The sequence below is a fragment of the Euprymna scolopes genome, chromosome 20 (assembly GCF_053919585.1).
Source record: "Euprymna scolopes isolate OS-2025 chromosome 20, ASM5391958v1, whole genome shotgun sequence".
In the NCBI taxonomy this organism is placed as follows: Eukaryota; Metazoa; Mollusca; class Cephalopoda; order Sepiida; family Sepiolidae; genus Euprymna; species Euprymna scolopes.
In genome coordinates this window covers 65,474,065-65,495,772 of record NC_136501.1, presented here as the reverse complement: position 1 = coordinate 65,495,772, position 21,708 = coordinate 65,474,065, and the positions used below count along the sequence as shown (strand labels likewise).

At 34.5% G+C, this 21,708-nt stretch overlaps 1 protein-coding gene across 1 annotated transcript in view; it reads right to left on the bottom strand.

Annotated features, from left to right (window-relative positions):
- Positions 1-2,238: 2,238 nt before the first annotated feature.
- LOC145241456 (large ribosomal subunit protein uL23m-like) overlaps positions 2,239-21,708 on the bottom strand; it is a 35,486-nt gene continuing 16,016 nt past the window's right edge. Inside the window, exons 2-6 of the mRNA XM_080104434.1 lie at positions 19,828-19,919; positions 15,681-15,830; positions 7,544-7,626; positions 5,997-6,073; positions 2,239-2,477 (exon numbers count right to left, since the gene is read on the bottom strand). Coding sequence (XP_079960560.1) covers positions 2,322-2,477; positions 5,997-6,073; positions 7,544-7,626; positions 15,681-15,830; positions 19,828-19,841 — 480 coding nt within the window. The 5' untranslated portion in view covers positions 19,842-19,919 and the 3' untranslated portion in view covers positions 2,239-2,321. The remainder of the gene's footprint in view (positions 2,478-5,996; positions 6,074-7,543; positions 7,627-15,680; positions 15,831-19,827; positions 19,920-21,708) is intronic.

Sequence of the window (21,708 nt, the reverse complement as noted above, 5' to 3'; positions counted from 1 at the left end):
TACTTTGATTTCTTTTAAAAGTTCATAAACTGTGACATGTTTAAATCTCCTTGCATAATTAAAACTAGAACACAAGTTAGTCCTTTCCAGCTGATAAAGATTATTCATATTATTTTGATCCATCGAACTACTGTTATCATCCTGAGTGTGATTTTTACGTTTTGGTTGATGTAACCTTCAACCTTCTTCAGGTGTATCTTGTTGAACTCTAGAATTTCAAACGGAACCCTTTATTTACATCATGAGGGTAGAGATCCTAAGTAATTTGCAATTGTATTTTTTGATCGCCCACACCGAGGATTGAACCTTTACATGAATATCAGTTTTACAGTTGATTTTTCCAAGTAATCTAACCACTGCACCACAGGGTCTTGGAGACAATTCTAGTATGAGTTTAGGAGCCTTAAACATATTTTTATTTATAGTTTGAAATATCACTATATATATATATATATATATATAAATAAATAAAAAAAACACAGGCGCCTTCAGTCTTTGACAGACTATGGACGCCCATGAAGGGGTGCCTGCATGTGAAATTTTTGTGGCAGGAGGTGTGCAATCTCCAATCACACATCTCCTGAGTCGACATTGTTAAATACCAGTGGCAAGTTGAGTGTATGTATGGGACGGCTGGAAACAAATGCCGAGATACGCAGAAAGCACATACAGCGCCTAGAATTCCCAAATGGTCACTCATCTGGCTTTAACTTCGGTGATCTGATGAGAACCGGTGTGTCAACATTATTATGCCGTACATAATAAATTTTATATATATATATATATATATATATATATATATATATAAATTATTGTTTATATTTATTGTATATATTATTTATACTTAACGGTTTCCATATTGTATTAACTTCTATACTAGGTCTACTTAGTAATTGGTTATTCCCCAGCATATGTGCTGCTTCTTTTAGTTGTCTTATGCTCCACCATTCTTCTGTCTATAAAAGAAAATGGTTTCCCTTTTCCCTCGAAATATGGTCAGCTATACCCAGTTTTTTTAATCTCTCCATGTAGTACAGCTTTTCGATGTTCTTCATACCATATTTTTAGTGGACGACATGTCTCACCTTTGTATAGTTTTCCACATTTACACAGTTCTTAGTCATAATTTTTTCTGTAGGGGCATGACACTCACAAGCTGCTTCCGGAGAGTTGAATCGCTCCTGAATACTGTCCTGATGTCATATGGATTAGATATTCATTGAAGGTTTTCAGAAAAGCCCTTCACATACAAACTGTGGTGAGTTTCTCAGTAGTGTTCTTTTGTGTCTGGTCTAGATTTCATGTTCTCTGGATAGTTATTTCAGTGGCGGGTTTCTCTTAAACTGTCCATCTCCTCTTGATATGCATCGCTGTTGTAGGCAATGGATGATTTCTTTCTTTACATTATATGGATGGTGGGAGTTGAAGTTGCTGTCCAGTGAAAGTTGGCTTTCAGTATACAGATGACATAAACCCCTGACCACTGCAGGTTATCAACACATCTAAGTACTCTGGACAACAGTGATCCCATCGCCAGACCTTCTTTCTGCCAATATATACCAGATCCCATTACAAAGTATGTAGTTTCTACACAGAAGGTCAACACCTCCATTATATTGTAATTAGGATGAAAGTGTGTTCCTTCAGTAAGGCATCAGAAGTCAGCTTGTCCCTCACCACTGTTAGTCTCATCAGTGGATACTTTCGTGAACAGACTCAGTACATCCAAATTCACCAGCTAGTTGAAATAAATGGGAGCATCGTTTATTATTTCCATGGCGTATGATGGAGATTTGCTGATGATTGAGATGATTATATCAGCTCAATGGATGGCATGCTGAACCTCAGGCACTGACAATGGGCCTTAATGGAATACAATCCTTGTGAATCTTAGATTAAGCCATGTAGGTGTGGTAGATTGCTGTACTAGCTTTATATTGCAGGTGGTCCTTGTTCTTAATAAATATATTAAGAACAAGGACCACCTGCAATATAAAGCTAGTACAGATTAGCCAAATCTTATCTCAGCCTAACTTCTCCATATTGTATGAAGTATTCCTAAAACTAAACCATGAGGATGTTGCAAATCAAATCAAAAATAATCAGGTACGCAGTAAATCTGTAAAAATTGAACATGGAGATTTTGTCAAGTTGAATTTTTAAGCGTGTACAACTTTTTTTTTTTTGTATTTGTAAATAAAATGAAGTTGATTAAATAGAATAAGGACATAAATGGTATTTTTGATTTTGTTTTTTCCATGGAAACAGTTTTTATTTCTTGTACCCCCCCCCCTTCTCTACAAATATGATGTAAATATTTGTTAGCGAAACCATGGTGGAATCATGATTTTGTCCCAATGTTTTTGTTGATCTTTTCGTTGTTGGTTCCTTATCTTTCTAAAGTCTTTTAATTCTATCTCGGTTTGGGGTGCCTTGCCATCAAATATGTCTGGAAATTCAAACGTTTCACCTTTGCCCTGTGAAATAGAAAAAAAAAAAAATTTAATCCAAATGTAAAAAAAAAATCAAACTTCAATTCTAGACTAGCAAAAATATGTGGTTAAATGGAGCTTAATTAATTTTAGATGTTATTTACACAACGTTTCAATGTAAGCTTTGATTTTTTACTAGTTACAGTTGACAGAACGAGGGTATGCTACCCCCATTTTTTTTTTTTTTTTTTTTTTTTTTTTTTTTTTTTTTTACACAGTGATCACCACTTATCAAGGCCCGGAAGCCACTCAGGGATAAGGGTTATTGCAAGTACATCACGTTAGTGAGGAGATTTTATGAAGTGTTTAATTAGGGGGGGCGGTTCATTAGGAATTTATTAACATTAGACTTGAAGACATCCAAGTTGTAGTCCGGAGGGAAGCAGCCATGGATTAAATAAAGAATTCTTCAAAATTCTGTACAGATTCTCAAGTTCAACAAGATACACCTAAAGAAGGTCAAAGGTCACATATACGTGGAGCATATTTTTGAGATAAGGATTGATGTTTTGGACTATTCAGATCACTATCTTCCTCTTGAAGCGTTGTGCGATTAATGTTTAACACGAGAACAGTAGTCCAACACATTCAGATGGAACATATTTTTGCTACCCTGGAAAAACAGTGTCATGATGAACAAACATACTACCCTGCCCTTCAAAGAAGGGTGGGTGGGGATGTAATGCTTAAGATGATTGTCTCATGACAACAAAACAGAACAGACACTGCACTAGACCCCCTGAATTGCGCACTGGAAGACAGCACAATAGACTGAATAGTATATATATATTTTTTTTTGATTTTCAGGAAATTTTGCGTGATTACATAATCATGAATGCAAATACCTGATAGAAACAAATCTTTCAGATTAACTTTAATTTTATAAAAAACTTCTTTTCATTTCATCAACATTATATTAAGTGTCAAGGTGAACCATATAAAATGTTACGCTCTGGAATGTGGAGTTTATAGTTTTACAAAGATTTGTTTATATTGGCCTCATTTATCTACTTGTGTAAAGTGTCACACATGGACAAGTTGTTTCAATGTTTGGGAGATTTTCTTTTTTTGTTTTATTTTACTTCAGTCGAAGTTCTCAGAAATCAAGGGGCCCACAACCTGGGGCGAACACTTGAACTTGAAGATACATAGATATTCGAATGTTCCATTAAAGTTCTTTATCTCTCAAGCACTGAGTTAGTAAAGAAATTGAGAACATAATTTTCCTCTCCCCAATTAACCATTTTTATACGTTGTAGTATATCTTTCATGTTGGTCTCTTGGTCGTACTGGATTCCAGGACAAGAATTTTTCTAGTCTGGTGGAGTATCCAGCTTCGTACTATTACTTGAGGTAATATCACTTGGAGAAGGTGCACCATTCCTCGGAAAAGCTGTGGAGTAGCCGTAGTGAGGAGATCTTATTTGGGTTGCGAATACTATGTGATTTTGAATATTTGGTCAGGGATTATTTCTATGGAAAAAGTATCCTCATGCCAGATTGTTCTGACAAACCCCAGTACAGAGAGACCTTAGACATTCGAGGACAGTGTATAGTAGGCATTCAAGTTCTCCCCCAAATCTTTCCAAATTTGGGTTAAAAGATGTCCTTCAACATAACATATTCAACATATTGATCTAAATCTACAACCCAAAACATGAAAACAGACTCTAACATAACTGAACAATATATACCTTTTATAAACCACAACACTAAGCCAAAGATTGCAGCCAAAAAAGTGACAGTTGAATTCTTTAATTTGACTTAGCCTTATATACAAAAAAAAAAAAAAAAATGAATGATTTTTTATTTTCATTGAAAAACATCTAATTGAATTCCTAAAGTTTTTATGTGTGTGCAAAATTTTGTATCATGACCATTTTGAATTATGGTTTATGAAATGAAAAATTGTCTGATTGTGTTGAACAGTTTTATTTTTAGTTCTTGAAAAGTTTAACCCCAAGAAAGGGAGGAGAGTAGACAATTAATCCTAGGTTTACTTTCAGCAGCCTCATAATTCTTGCTTCATCCCTATTTAGTGATTTAGTCCTCACATTCCATGAACAATGTTTCCAACAAAGAGGAATGAATTACTGTTTTCTCAGTCAGCTGTTGTTTGTATGTGGAGCTTTTCAATCCTTATAACATTCATCATCATTTAACTGTCAATATATAACATAGTGCAAACGTGCGTATGCAAATGCATGTGAAACGACGTTGCCGGTGAAGAAAAATAAAGACTTTAAAAAGGAGATCACGTGAGAGGTGAGAAGAACATTTGAGATCACATTAGAGGCAGGAATGACACTCGAGAAGATGATCACGCAAGGGACGTCACAGTGATAACGTAACAATGAAGAAATAAATATTGTACAAAAAATAAAAAAAAAAAACGAGTTGAAGTTCTTTCCTATTCTTTGCAATTGAGCATACAACGTGTTGGTCCCCGGTGCAACGTTACAAATAAATCAATCTCATTAACTGTTATTCTCGAGTGTTTTATTAGCCTTGGTAACATTTTAAGATGATGAGGGGAAGATAGAGAAGTGACATTTATAACATTTTACAGTTCTGTGGGGTGTTTCTCCTTATAGCACAGATAGCGAGGAGGAGGAGGGAGGGGGTGATCAGTTCTTTTAACACAGAGATACATTTCTTATGATAGAGAGGGGGACACATTACTTGGATGGGTTATACAAAGTTCATATATAACAATGATTTCACATTGCCTTCAATTTGGTAGAATGGTGACACGAAGACGGCAGTTACAAAAATATGAGATGTTCTTTTATTCCATTTGACCGGTCGAAATGATGATCACATCCAGGAATTAAAAATCGTTTCTACATGTTTTATGTTCTAACCCTTCGCTTCTAAAGGGGGACCCTCCTCATGTCAGCTCTGTCCGGCTCTGTACTGACTTCGATCCGGACTCGACTGCCTCTGATCTTCGTCTCTCCCCTGATCTTCGACTCTAGCTCCTATATTGAGAATTCATTTCTGCTATGACGTCATGTATGGCTTCAAAACGTGCCATGCACACGTGGGGAACTCACGTGGTTCGCACATGTTCTCAAACCATTTCTGCAGACAAAGAATTCTATTTTTTTTCTAACCTATTTTCAACATATTTAAATTGCTTTCGTTCGTTCTTCTCTAGCTGACCTTATTTTAATTCAGTTTTCATAAAAAGAATTGAAAAATTAAATTCCTTTTACAACAAACATATCTAAACTATTTTATGTGAAACCGAACGAAGCGAAATTCCATTTCTGAACGTTGCTAACAAAGTTCGAATCTCTGTCTATCTTAATCTCATTTTCACTTATCTAATGTTTTTCTTACTTACAAGAAAAGGGAAACCTTTTTCTTGTAACATGCAGTCGAATTGAGTAGTACGCTCCTGAATTTTAATATACACTTTTTGTAACAAGTGGTGCTTATTAGTGTTAAAAAATCTTTTTTTTAAATAAAGAAAATTTACAAACTTTGTGGTGTACTTACCAAAACTACATAAGCAAATTTTTCATCATCTTCTCTAAAGGCCGTATAAGGTTTCTCTGGATGTTTCACTTCTTTACCTAAAATTAAAAAAAAAGAATATAATTTGTCTTTTTTCATTTTACTTCAGTGTAAGTTCTCAGAAATCTTCGGCTCAACACTCAATCATGATACAAAGATACAAAGATACAAAGATATTCAAGCGTTCCATTAAATTCTCCTTTATTGTGTTAATAAAGATGTGAATAACATTAATTTTCCTTTCACTAACTGATCAGTAGGGCTATGACAACAGCATATTATTTTCATTGTTTTTACTCTCGCGTATATATCTGACACAATTAATCAACCAAGGGTCACATCACTTTACATAAAAACATAAGATATCAATGGATATATACCTGAGAATCAAAACAAGGAAAAGAATTGTCATAGTCCTACTGATCAGTTACCAATATTATCATATATCTTTCTTGTGGCCTCTTGGTCTTACTCAATTCCAGGACAAGAATTCATCTAGTCTGGTAGATTATCTAAACTAGTGTTGCTACTATATGTAACATCACTTGAAGAAAGTGCACCATTCAAGCCAGTGTAATATCATCATCGTGAAGGCATGTCTTTCGAGTTACAAATACTGAATGTTATTTTGAATATTTAGTTACAGTTTACTTGTTGGGGGAAGTATTTTCATGCCAGGTTGTTCTGACAAGCCCCAGATAGCTGAGGATAGTGTCTACATATTGTCATGAATACAGAATTACGTTATTTGATTTCAAAAGTACCATGGCTGTGGAATTGAAGTCCCAAAATATTGGCTGATGAATGTTTTAGGAATCATTTAATAGTGCACATCAATGAAAGCACTCCATCTACTTCCAACACTCTCTAATGAAAGGTTGGAAATAATGGTAAACGAGAAAGGATAAGTTAACAAGCCTGGTTATCTTGAACTTTTCACCTTTAAGATGGTTGCTGGTGAAACAATATTATCTCAACCAAATTAGTTCTAGTTTTATAAAAATTGGGTTCAATTAATAATTTAATAGCCAAACAATACCACAAGAATTAGGTCATATTATTATGGTATTGTTTGGTTATAAAAAACAGAACTTATTTAGTAGACAATGTTGTTTCAACGGCAGCCATCTTAAAGCTGAAAAATTCAAGATAGATGCAAGTTTATTTTATTTACCTACTCTCCAGGAGGTTAGACACAAGATAAAGTGTGAATTTGATGAAAGTGTTTCTATGGAACAAACTGGATTTGAACTTGGCACACTCAGGTTTTTAGTCTGTGTCGTTAACCACAGCCACCATCACCTCCTTCTGCAAATTTATTTGGGGTGAAAAGAATTATAACTAGGATAAAGAAACATAAAAGTAAGGTCAACTAAGATATAAAACAAACAATTGTAAGGTTAACTTGGATATAAAAACAAACAAACATACTCATGAATGTAATAAAAAAGAAAACCATTATATTGCTGAATTTAGTCTGGATGTTAAGGGAAGAAAAAAAAAATCTAACAAAGACTGTGCAACGTTACCTTGAACGATTTCTGTCGATACAGACAACACTGGAACCTTGTAGATTTTCTCTAGATAATTTTTTATGTCAATTTTGCTCATTCTGTAGAAAGAAAAAGAGAAAACACAATTACAAAAGTGTTATAATTATTATCTAGTGTGATGGGTGGTACGTTGAAGGGCAGCAGTAACTAAGAAGAGAAATCATACATTATCAAGAGCTGGAGACTACTTGAAAGTATAAAAATGTAATGGAAGAAAACCCCAGTAGAGTGCTCAATTATGAAAAATTAAAAAATAAGAACGTAATATTCATGTTACAAAAGATCAAAACAACATCGATACCATCAATTTCAAACAAAAACTAAGTGTGTCTACAGTTGGTCATCTATGTCAGACTCTCTTTAGCCTATATTTATGTCTATCTAATAAATAGGATGAAGAGAGTCCAGTAAAAGAAACCCTTTGTTTGGATTTGAAACCAATGATACCAAGGTTGTTCTAATCTTCTACAACATATTTTCAAGAATCAAATATTTCGGCACAAGATGGATTGCCTCCGTGTGCTTTGAATTCATTTTATTTTTTTTTTTTTGGGGGGGGGGAATGGAATACACCCTATTAAAGCCTGATTGTCACAGTTGGTGAATTTCCAAAATGCAATCTGGACTTGAGGAACGATATGCAAGAAAATTCTGTTTTAAATTTGGAAAAAATGCCATAGAAACACCTAGAATGCTTCAGACTGCTTTGGGACCATCTTGCATGAATAAAACATCAGTTTTTGAGTGGCATAAGAGATTCAAGAAAGGTAGAGAGTTTGTGAGGGATGATGAGAGGTTTCAGAGGATTAAGGAAGTCAGAACATCAGAGTTGATTGGCCAAATAAAGAATTTCATGGATAAGGACCGTCGTGTGTCTATAGAGATAGGAAGTGCACAGTTTGATGTCAGTGTGGGAACTACACACAATTATTTGCAAGGAAGTTTGTCCCAAGGGTGCTCAAAGAAATTCAGAAAGAAAGACATCATGACAGCAGGTAGATGGTCGGGCTGATCAATTCAGATCCTGCAGTTCTTGATGCTCTAGTGACCTGCGATGAAAACTAGATCTACTGCTATGACCCAGAGACTAAGAGACAGAGGTCCCAGCGTGGAAGAATGCTGGCTCTTCTAAACCCAAGAAGGTCAGAGCAAATCCACCCAAAAACTTATCACAATCTCTTTTTTGATAGCACGGACATGATCTACATGCACTGGGGGGAATACTATGTTGAGGCTTTAAGGGAGTTCAGTAGGAGATTTCATTGGAAAAGGCCAACACTCTTCAAATCGGGTCAGTGGCATTTCCATCAGGACAATGCACCAGCTCACAACTCCATCTTTGTCACAGACTATTTGACCAAGATGGGCATCAAAGCAGTTCCATCCCCCACACCTATAGTCCAGATCTTGCCCCATGTGACTTTTGGTTATTCCCTAAACTCAGGGAAAACCTTAGAGGCTGCCATTATGAAACAATTGAAGAGAAGAGGCTGTGATGAGGGTCATTGAAACGCTCACACAAGAGGACTTCGATAGAGTCTTTCAGAAGTTGTTGGAACAGTACAAGTGCATTTCAGTCAGAGGAGATTACTTCGAAGGGGACTAGAGTTTCATGTGTGCACTATTAATAAAAGTGGCCATACGAAAAAAGTCTGGAACCATATTGAAGGCACCTTATATATATATATATATATATATATATATATATATATATATATATAGAGAGAGAGAGAGAAGATCTGATATTTTAATTGTAAACTTTGCTTTTATATAAGCTGTATCGCCTGAAGAGTTAATAGTAACTAGCTGACTGAAAAATGCTCATGACTGTGTAGCAACATATTACTGCTCATATAAAAACAGACTAAATATATATATATATATATATATATATATATATATATATATATATATATATATATATATATATATATATATATATACACACGCGCACACTTATACACGCGCACACACACAATGAAAAAACACAAAAAAACAAATAAACTAAATCCATACTGTTTATATTAATATTAGAAAACACGATTCCTTGGGTCAACCACTGAGTTCTGGTTAGATTATCTGAATAAGGAAAAAGTGTGTTTGCAAAACCAGTTAAATATTAAAAAAATAAAACAAAATCTAAAATTAATATTTCTTTCATTACATCCTCCCTCTGCCTTTCTCTCTCATGGAAGTAAGAGTGATAGGGACTGTAAAAAATTAGAACAAGGTGGGGGATAGTCAAACATAATACAGTGAGAGAGGGTGAAAGAAACTTATTGAAGAAAAATGCTATAGGGAAACAAACGTTGATTAACTTAGCTTTAGTATAATGATAGATTAAGCAGATTTTTTAATATATCTGTACAAATAATAATGATGTGTTTGTTAGTAATGTAATACAGCAGAGAGAAGGAACATAACTCTTTGTTAGAGTTAAGCCCCTTGCTACATTGCATTATTTTTTGAATTGTTGGAAATTGTCAAAGATAGTAAAAATGAATACATAGTGTGAATCTTGTTTACAACTTTACGGCACTTTTAACAAAATTGGATGTGTCAGCCTTGAACACTTTAACTCCTATGACAGAAACCAACAGTTTCTTTCTTTCTGTACATCGTCACTTGAGCTGACCATTCAAATTTCATCAAAGTGTAATATCAGCTGCGAAAACAGTACAAAAAAAACAAAAAAACATTCCACCCTCACAAATAAGGCTTGACCCCAGGGTTTCTGTCAGGCAATTCAACAGTTTTAATATCTCTATTCATATAAAGTTAGGTATATGCTTATGCGTATATATTTCTATGTATAAAAGTCATGGTTTTTGTCCAGAATTCTCCGTATATCAAAAAACAAAAATAAAGAAAAATCTATATAATGTACATATTTGTGACAAAATTATCATATTCCAAAAATCACGCAAATTGATCAAATAGTGTTATTTTTAAATAAGAAAAACATTTTTAGACGATTAATGGGAATTTTTAAGGCATTGGAAGATAAATTTAGTAAATAATTGTAAGTAAGTAATTGTTAAAATATTTCTTTGTTTCTTGAGATATTTTTAAAAATGGCGGGCTATTTCATATCTCGGGTACTCATAAAATTTGAAAGACTAGTATCAGTAGACATAAAAATAATTGTTAATATTTATTTAAAAAATATTATTTTTATAACGCCCCTTTAAGAAAATAAAGTTCAGCCCTCTTTAGAGAATTAGAAAAAAAAACGGTCAACCTAGGCACAAAATGCAATATCCGGACTTCTTGTTGTTGAATACTTTCTGACTGTTTACTATTTATGCTTGTTGATTTAGCACTTATCAGCACTTAATTTTTATCAATTCTTGTACTAATTTAAAGTATCCTAGAGGTAGAATAGCAGACTACAACCTAAACGTTTACTTTGTGACTGGGTTCAAATCTCCTGACTGGCAGTAATTGTTAATTCATACACTGATGATTGTGTAAGCATGAAACACTAGTATCTGCAGGTATAAAACTAATTGTTAAATTCTGTCTGTGTTTGTCTACAATATCACATCAGCTGATATTTGAGCTTGATGATGAATGCCCTGGAAAAGTCACTTTTGATTAATGTTTAGTTTTAAAATATGCAAACAAACAAATGATTTGTAGCAATATTTAAATTGTACTTCTTTTATTGTAAATTGAAATCATTAATAAAAATTTTTTTAAATAAAATGGTGACGAACACCCCGGGCTTGAACAGGGGATCATTTGAACCGTAGTCGAATACTCTGCCACTAAGCTATATCTCCAGATTATAATAAATCTGTTTTTTTTTTTTTTTTAAAAGAAATGATTTACAGAAATTTTATTATCTCCCTTGGCCAGTGTAAAAGTATTCCCCTGTTAAAATTATTCTTTTTTATCTATAAGAGAGAAAACCTATTTTTAGGATCAGATTTTTTTCATACTTATTGGATGAATTTCTGCACAAGACATATCTAAGAACACTGCCAGACATATAAATTACCTTTGTGTGAGATTTGCAAAAGATCGGGTCTGAAATGGCTGAACCTATGAGGAAGGAACTCACACACAAACACACAAAGTGACTTAATGCATTTTCACCCCAAACAAGGCACAGTGTCACTGATGTAGGAACTACTATTGGGAACATAAGTTGCAGGGATACTGTGTAGGATGTTGAGCAGCAAGATGTCTGTTCACATTACACTTGAACTTCTGCATGTCAGTACAGTTGGGAAAGCAGGAACCCAAAAGGGAATTCCAAAGTCTAGCAGTTCTGGAGAAGAAACAATTGGAGTAGAAGGCTTTCTTATGTCTAGGGATCTCTATTGTGTAGGGGGGGGGGGACATTGCTGATTGTCGGGTTTGTCAGGAGTATTTATGTTGAGGGGGTACAAGGGCTTGCAGTTCGTCAAAGTATTTACGATTAAAGTACTTGTAAAACAGGAAGAAGGATGAAACATTTTGTCGATGAGACAGAGGTTGAAGCTTAGATGGTTGGCAACTCTCTTTTGAACCTTATCCAGGAGTGAGACACTAGTAGCAGTTGCACCAACCCAAATGTGACAACAAGTTTTCTTGTAATTATTAAAGGAAATGAACTTAGTCTTGGTAGCTAAGAACGTTACTATCCATTTTTAACCACATTCCACTACAGATTGGAGGTCTTCCTCTAGGGTTTCTGCCATTGCTTTGAAGATGTGTTCATTTGTTTTCCCCTCATAACTATTATAGAGCGTGGTGTCGTCAGTAAATATACCCATCTCAGAGACAATTTTATCAAGGAGGTCATTTATGAATATTAGGAATAATAAAGTTCCAACGATCAAACCCTAAGGTACACTTGCATTTATATCATATTGTTGAGACGTACAACCATCAAGGACAACCTGGATTCTTCTTTTACTTAAGAAGGATTTAATTATGTTAAGTATTTGTCCAGTAATATCAGAGGGTCTGAGGGTGATTGGGTCAGGGCTGGATGATATGGACTGGAATGTCCCCAAAAAGAAACTCCCCAGCAACAAATGAGTTTAAAACCAACTTAAAATATCCACCTTTTAGGCAACAAAGTATTTCTAATCGTAATTGTTGTTGTTCTAGATTCCATGTAACATTTAGTCCATATGCCTTGACTCTCTCTTAGTGATCGCCAGGAACTCTTTAATCTCCACCTTTCTGGTTTATCCAATCAAGAAATCGGTTTCAAATTGAAATATTATGAAAAAACAACATGAATGAAAAAGCACCAAAACACTGACAGTGTTTGTGATGCTCCTAAATCTGGTCGTCCTAGGCTTACTTCTTACAGGGAACACAATGCTATCAAGATCCGCAGCCTCAGAAACAGATTTGAAATAGCTCTCTAAATTCAACAACAGTGTAATCTATCTACATATCTATAAAAGTGAACGCGTGAGTGTGTGTGTGTGTGTAAAAGTTCAATGATTTGACCTTTGAGAACTCTATCAAACTCCTCCGACAATTGTGGGTCTAAACACTTGAAATTTTAGATATAGGTTCCTTGGACATGGATCTAACTAAATAAGTTGATTTGAGCCCAAAACAATAAATGTTAAGGGGTCATAATAGGGGTCAAATTTTAAAAAAATTGACCGCTTTTTTTTTTTTTTGCTCAACATACACCTCCAAACATCCGGGCAATGTCGTGCACCCATGCTAGTCTTGTTAAAAAGTGCTGTCTTTCTACCATTAAGAACAGATTGAAGAAATTTAATTTGCAAAGCTGTGTTGCAAGATGCAAGCCAATGATTTCTATAAAGAACAGAAAGCGCCCTCTTTCACCAGAGTAATGCCACTGACTAATCCAAGGAATGCTCAAAAGATTGCAGGCTGTCAAAATGCGGAAGAGCTATACTACTTAATATTAACTAGTTCATTGTGTTCCTGTTGTATTTGTACTGCATTAATGTTCAAAAGTTACATTTAAATAAAAATTTTCCATTGTACGGAATTTCTTTTTACCTTCTCGATTTGAAGTTTTATTTTTTAAGTTGACGTAAACACTAGGATAATTCAATTAAGAGTCAAATATGAACAATTAAAATTATAGAGAAATAAAACGGCGAATCAAATGAAGTATGGGTTGTTTAAACAGTTACATTCAATTTAGCTTAAATTTGCAGTTTTTGAAAAAATGACAAGTACGGATCTTTATTTTTGGTGCCATATATATATATATATATATATATATATATATATACATACAGCCTTTGAGACTTTACACAACCGGTCACCACAGTTGATTGAAAATTTCTTGGGACGACTAAAAGTTGTAAATCACTCGCCCACCAGTCAAATAAAGAAACAGGGAAAAACCCATTTATTTTACGACTCTCAAAAATGCGGTGACTTAGAATGACCTATGTCTCATCATTTGTGAATTCTTTCATCTCTAGCTGTGAGACCGTTGGAATATCAAATTGAAAAAAGAGTGGTCTCGCTAAAGGTCAACAAGAGGTCAAATTTACACATTCGACTTGTAGTCAAAATGTCACCTTCATTTAGCTCTCTGATTTTGAAATTCATTTGGAAAAAAAATTATTCGACGCTACAACTACATACACTTCATGCTTACAAAAGCAAAGACGAACATTTGAAAGAGGAAAAAAACGCATCGTTCCATCAAGCATCCGAAGAAATGATTCTTATTTCTATGGAACAATAATATGAATGATGCTATATAAAGAAACTGGTATTGTATTTTTACGTTTTGTTGAATATTTACTGAAAAGTTTGTAGTAATAAAATAGTTGATTTACAAGAGTTAAACAAATATTTTCTTGTTAGATTATACACACGGTAATTTCCTGAATAGTTGTAAAATTATTTACTATTATTGACTGAAACAAAGACAAAGTCGAACGAGTAAAAATATTTTGGGGCGAGTAAATTTTCCCTCACACTCGACCGACAGTCAAGTGATTTTTTTTTCAAATCTCAAAGGCTGTATATATATATATATATATATATATATATATATATACTAGCATTTTAGCCCGGTGTTGCCCGGGTTTTTGGAGGTGTGTGTTGAGAAAAAAAAAAAAAGTGATAGTAGGAAGGCAGGCTCAAACCCATACTGTGAAGAATGAAAAGAATGTGAAAAAAAACGGGACGTCTTCACTGTTACAACCACCGTCAAACCAGAAGAGATGTAGGTTTAAATTAAGGCTAGACAATTGAAAAGAGAGGATGACTTTCGAAAATATCGGCAAAAAAATTCAATCCCTCCCTGTAGAAAAGTGCCCAGTTGAGGGTGAAGAAATTAATGTTTTTAGCCAATTTTTCGGTATTTGTCGTCTGAAGGGTCAAGCTTCAAAACGATACTGATCTTGTGAAAATCTGTCGCCTCTGTTGAAAGTTTTAGGCAGACATGCAAACATACATACATACATACATTTATATGTTGGTAGCTCAAATTTTCGACCTAAACCGATTAAAAAGCTGCCCTATTTCTGAATACCCTTTATGTAAAATTCCAAATGTTTAGAGCAGAAAGTTGCTGAGTAATTTGGTAAAGACTGCAGAGGTCAAATTTTTTTCAACTTTGACCCCTATTATGACCTCTTAACATTTATTGTTTTGGACTCAAATCAACTTATTAAGTTAGATCCATGTCCAAGGAACCTATATCTAAAATTTCAAGTGTTTAGACCCAAAATTGTTGGAAGAGTTTGGTAGAGTTCTTAAAGGTCAAATTGTTGAACTTTGACTCCATAACAGCCAAATTTCTGGTCGAAAATGGCTTACAAAGATTTTCCCAAATCTCCATACTGTATATCAAATTTCAAGTCTGTAGACTGAAAATTTACAGAGTTATTGCATAGGGAAATGTACACGGACAGACAGACACACACTTTCACTTTATGTGTATATATATATAGAGAGAGAGAGAGTGAGAGAGAGATAGAAAGAAAGAGAGAGGGAAATCTATTCATTAAGTTATCAGTTCATTTTTCTGCTTAAATGTATGTGGTTGTTCATCCATACAAACAAGAATATTCATTAAATCTGCATGTTTAGTGACCAAATTCTATTTCAAATTATCATTAAAATTCCTGGATGTTTGCGAAAATAGCAAAGTGTTACTTACTGCGGGTGGACAATAAAATGCACTTGGTTGGGTGGAACTTTTCTCTTGGGATGGATTAGCTTCATCCAAAATTGTGGTAGAAACAATCGCAACTGTGGGTTACCTTTCCAATGAATTGGGTATTTCGGCGCAAACCGTTTCCACAGAGGACTGCAAAATGGGAACATGAAGACTATTAAATGAAGAGGTACAAAAAATAATGCTTAGTAAGGATATAAAAATACTGGACAGTCTTTACTGTCGCAATCTGAGCATATTTTACCTTTTATGGAGGTTGAAAAATTGCTTACCCCCCCCTCCCCGCCCCAACCAGAAATAATCTCTTCTTTATTTTTTTATTTACGATTAAAAAAAAAAACGGTTCTGTCATTTAACTAAAAAATTATGAACTTAAATTATTGTGCCGTTAGCCTCGTTCTTGACTTATTTATGAAGATAGCGACTATGTTTTTTTTTCGGACAAGTTTTCATTTCAATGTTTTACTTGTACAATGACATTTACTATAACTTACTGGTTTTAATGCTGTTTTTGGTTGAATCTTATTTCAGTCACTTAAATTATTCAACATGAAAATGAGTTTTTACATTACTCCCAAGCAACTTGTTCTTAATGTTTTTTACTAAAAGAAAATATGCTTGCTTATATAGGTGATCTTTTAAACTAACACATTTTAGGTAAGAAAAAAAAACAAAACATTATTACGTACTTACATGTCATGATGAAATTAATTTAAGTTTAAAAAATTACAATGATCGAGTAGGAAAATAATTACAAGTAAAAGTAGAACTCATCAAATTCTCAAGTTTTATCATATGTTTTTAATGTGAAAGAATTGTACGACCAATTCTGGATGACAATGAAGAGTTTGCCATTTTTAAACACAAAATTTCAGAATGTAATTGTGGCTGATTTTTTGTAAAAAACACAGGCGCTTATTCAAATGGCAGCATTTAAAATTAAAGAAAATACAGAAATGTCTGTATGATGTATGTACCTATCACGGGACGAAAAAGAAAAAATTCCCCAAAATCATGTAATTTGATCAAGTAATTTTTTTTTTTAAGAAAAGCAAACTTCGTTTCGATGAGGGTAAAAAGAACGTTCAACAAATCAGTGGACAAGGGCAGACAATCCTAATGCACATGAAAACTGTCAAAATTATCACTGATTACCTCTCCTTATTATGATCTAAAACATAGCTTCATCTGTCACTTATTGGTAAAAAAACACAAATTTATTTTCCGTAAATAAATAACTACTTGATCAATTTTTGTGATTTTGGGAATATAAAATCCTCATTTTGTGACAAGTAGTAAATAATTGGCAACCAACAATTCCCCCACTATCCAAAAATCATGAGGTTGTTTGTATGGCAACCAAGAAGGCTAACATGCTTGCCAGTCGGTAAACCACTCCCTCCCTGACTTTCCTTTACAGACTGATGCTACACTGGATGATCGGAAAATTACCCCTTTTCAGGTGTATGATATCATAAAAAACCCAGACACCTCAAAAGCATGTAAACCTGAATGTCATCCTGACTGTGCTATTAAAAAAAATGCTCTGTTGAGGTTGCTCCAATCCTCTTCAAACTTTACAACAAATGCCTTAATGAATCTTACTTTCCTGCTAGCTGGAAAACTGCTTCTGTGGTACTAGTTTACAAGAATTCTGGCGAAAGAACTGACCCAATAAATTTTCGCCCCATTAGCCTCCTCCTACTTTTTGCCAAAATATTTGAGTCCATAATTAACCAAGCTCTAGTCCATCACCTTACAGCTGCTCAACTTCTCACTGACCAACAACATGGATTTAGGTAAGCCCGTTCTACTGCAGATATTCTAACTGTAATCTCTGAACATATATACCATGCTCTGGATAAGGCAGAGGAGGGGAGTGCAGTAGCCCTAGATATATCCAAGGCTTTTTACAATGGTCTTCTCAGGAAAATCAGATCATACAGTATCACTGGACAAATACTTAACATAATTAAATCCTTCTTAAATAAGAGAAGAAACCAGGTTGTCCTTGACAATCATACAGTTAAACAATATGATATAAATGCGGGTGTACCTCGAAGGGAGGGTATCGTTGGACCTTTATTATTCCTGATATTCATAAACGACCTCCCTGATAAAATTGTTTCTGAGATGGGTATATTTGCTGATGACACCACACTCTATAAAAAGGCACGACAGGCAAACAAATGAACACATATCTAAGGAAATGGCAGAAACACTAGAGGAAGACCTTCATTCTGTAGTGGAATGGGGACAAAAATGGATAGTCACATTAAATGCTGCTAAGACTAAGCTTGTTTCCTTCAATAATTACAAGAAACTTTCTCAACCACCAATAGCTTTGGTTAAAGAGACATTACCTGAAAGTACTTTGTTCAAACTCCTTGGCTTAACATTCACAGAGAACATGAGTTGGAACAGATACATTGAAAGCATTGTCAAGGCCGCTGCGAGGAAGGTGGGCTCTCTCTACCGTACTAGAAAGTTACTTATGCCTGAAAGTATCTTGTACCTCTGTAAGGCCACCATTCATCCATATATGGAGTATCATTGTTACCTTTGGGCTGGTGCATTTGCTACTAGTCTCTCGCTCCTGGACAGGGTTCAAAAGAGAGTTGCCAATCTGATAGGTCTTGAACTGTCATCCAAGCTTCAACGTTTGTCCCATCCATGAAATATTGCATCCCTCTGCCTGTTTTACAAGTATTTTAATAGTGGATGTTCTGACGAACTACAAGACCCTGTACTCCCTCAATGTAAATACCCCCGACAAACCCGACAATCAGCAATCCCCTCCCTACACAGTAGAGATCCCTAGATGTAAGAAGGCCTTCTACTCTAATAGTTTCTTGCCCAGAACTGCTAGACTTTGGAACTCCCTTCCAGGTTCCTGTTTTTCCAAATGCAGAAATTCAAGTGTAATGTGAACAGACATCTTGCTGCTCAACTCCCTACATAGTATCCCTTCAACTTATGTTCCCGATAGTAGCCACCTACATGAAAGTGGCACTGTGCTTTGTTTGGAGTGAAAATGAAATAAAAAAAAAAAATTAAAAAAAAAGTACAATATAAAAGTTGTTCTTTGTCGCTATAAGTGTCCATCTGAACAAGCACCAAAATACATCTAGCAGAAGCAGCACATCTTGTACTGGATCATTTTTCGTAAGTTTTGGAATTTATACCAATTTCCCATAACACGTTAAGTACGTAATCATGTTTTCACCTGAAATGCATTGGTTTAATAACAAATAATAAATTTCTTTGAACACTTGAAATGCTGAAATTAAAACTCGTCTGGAAAATATAAGTCGCATTCTTTATAAAGAAATGCAGAAAGGGACTAATAAATGCAGTGAATGCACATAACTTTTGTTTTTAATTTCCTAATTAAAGACAGGGAAAAATTGGATGGAGCGACGATATAAAAGCAAGAAAAATATTATTTTACCATTTTTTTTTTATTTTATTTTATTTTTTTTTAAGATTGTTTAACAATTCAAAAAGAAAATAAAAAGATTCTCTGTTGAAATTCATGAACTAGAGTTATTTTCCTTAGATTTGTTTATAAATATGGTGACTATATTTTTCCGGGCGAGTTTTCATTCCCATTTCATTTTTAATGTTACTTTTTATTTTTTGAGGGTGAGGGTCTGGACTAGCACTCAAATTATTTAAAAATAACACTGAAACTCATTTAACGTTAAATAATTTACTGAAATAGGAATTAACCTAAAACGTGCCCGACACGATGTTTATGTTGTAAACTTCGACGTTCAAAATAGTTTGAAGCTTTCAAATTGGCGGAGAAAACTTTTGGCTATAAAGTTGAGTAAGGTTCATTTGTGATCCCAAACTAAAAATAAACAATATATTGAAGGAGTTGCCATTTTCGAAGCAAAACGGACCTTAAAATAGAGCGGATAAACCGTTGTATTTTAATGACCTTGTATATAAAAATAATATAGGACACTAAAATGTTTGCAAAACAAAACAGACTAAACTCTATAAGTGGTGATTATATTTGTAAGAATCCCTCATGACAAAGAACAATTAAAAAGTAAAGACAACAATATAAATAATCATAACGATTTGACTAAAAGTCGCGTGCATAAAAGATTCTACTCACATGAACTGCGCCATCTTGTTTTATTTCTACTTCACGTGTCTAACAGAGTTATCGCCCTTTGATATTTCCGTCTTAACCTTGAGAGATGGCGTCTGCAAAAGAAAAGAGCATAGTTTTCTACGCCATCCCATTAAACGTGAAATGCAATTTATTCATTATTTTTTATTTATTTATCTATTTTTTTACTATTAAGTCACCATTCAAGAGACACATGAGGATAAGAGTTAATGAGATGAAATGATTGTCAGCTGGGAGATGCGTATCATGATGGGAGTATTAATATTGATCAAAGGTATGAACTGAGTTTGATTGTTTATTTGAAAACGACTATTTTGTAATCAACAGAGAAACAGTCTTGCGGTAATGTATTCTGCCTGACGCTAGACACATAGAGGGAGAAAGTAAAGTCACTTTCTGTCGTAGTAGAAGACAATTTCTTACTGTGAATGTCTTACAAGGAAAAATCAAAGATTGGAGCTCAGTCGAGCATCCTCCAAGGAAAGTAGAGAAAAACTAGAAATCTATGAGAAAATGATTGTAGAGAAAAAAAAAAAAAAAAAAAAAAAAAAAGAGATCACCCCCCCCCCCCACCGTCTATTAATCGATTTTGTACTCTTTTACAGGAAAGAGTGCTATGTGTGGCAGCTCCACAAATATGTCAACAATATTTCATTTGATGACGTATCAGACTCTAATATTAGTAGAGGATTTTTTTTTATGGAAATTGCTCCAGACAAAGCATGAAGTCACTTGATGTATGGAGCTAAAAAAAAAAAAATTAAAAATACTATTTCAAAGTCAAAAACTTGCCAATAATAAGTGTGATATGGATAGATTCTACCCCTTTATCAGAAACATCACTCATGAAATGTGAGGACTAAAGGACAAAATAAGGAAATATAAAATATATCCTATATAAAAGCCAGGTTCAGCCAATGATGGACTACTGTTGCTACATCTGGGCAGAAGCTACTAGAAGCAGCTTATCCTGACTTGCCAAAGTTCAAAATAGACTTCGTAGCTTAGTGGGGGTGTGCCCTTTTCTCTTCCCTGCAACCTCTTTCCCACAGAAGAAACGTTGCGAGCCTGTCTCTGCTTTATCGTAATTTTCATGGCAAGTGCTCGTCTGAGCTTCAATCTATGCCCCCCCCTCGCCAAACTTTCATGAAAAACACTCATCTAGCCAAAATCACTATTAATAATTTCCTACACTCTTCATCTGTGCCTAAACTTAAATGTAGATTCCACAAACAAAGCTTCTTTCTTAGAACTGCACGCCTGTGGAACTCTCTTCCGATTGCCTGCTTTCCAGCTGACGACAATTTGATTGTCTTCAAGGCCAACCATAAAGAAGTTCTGATGAACCTCCCCCCTAAGTAATCCAATTTATAAAATTTCCACTACTTATGTTTACTAAGCTATAATCCCATTGACTAATGTATACCCATTAGCCCTGATCCTCGAGTCCTCCGGGCCTTGATAAGTGGTGACCTCTTTGTAAAAAAAAAAAAATTTGATCGCATCTGGAATCAGATATTTTCTGCAGTGGTAGAATGATCAAATTATATTTCAAGTTGTAACATAACGCAGATGCGCGTATGTAAATACATGCGAAGTGACGTCACCTGTAGGGGAAAAAAAGGACGATAAAAGAAAGAAAGAGAACAATTACGAGGGAGACGAGATAAGTTTGAGATCTTACAAGAGACGTGGAGAATGTTCTAGATTACGTGGGTGACGTCACAGCTGAACCAATGAGGAAATAAACATTGTTGCTATAAAGAACGAGAGAGTTGAAGTTATTTCCTATTCTTTGTCTTAGTCTCCTTTGTGACTGAAACTGCACTCGTTTCCAGACAACGTTACACATGGGGGAAACAG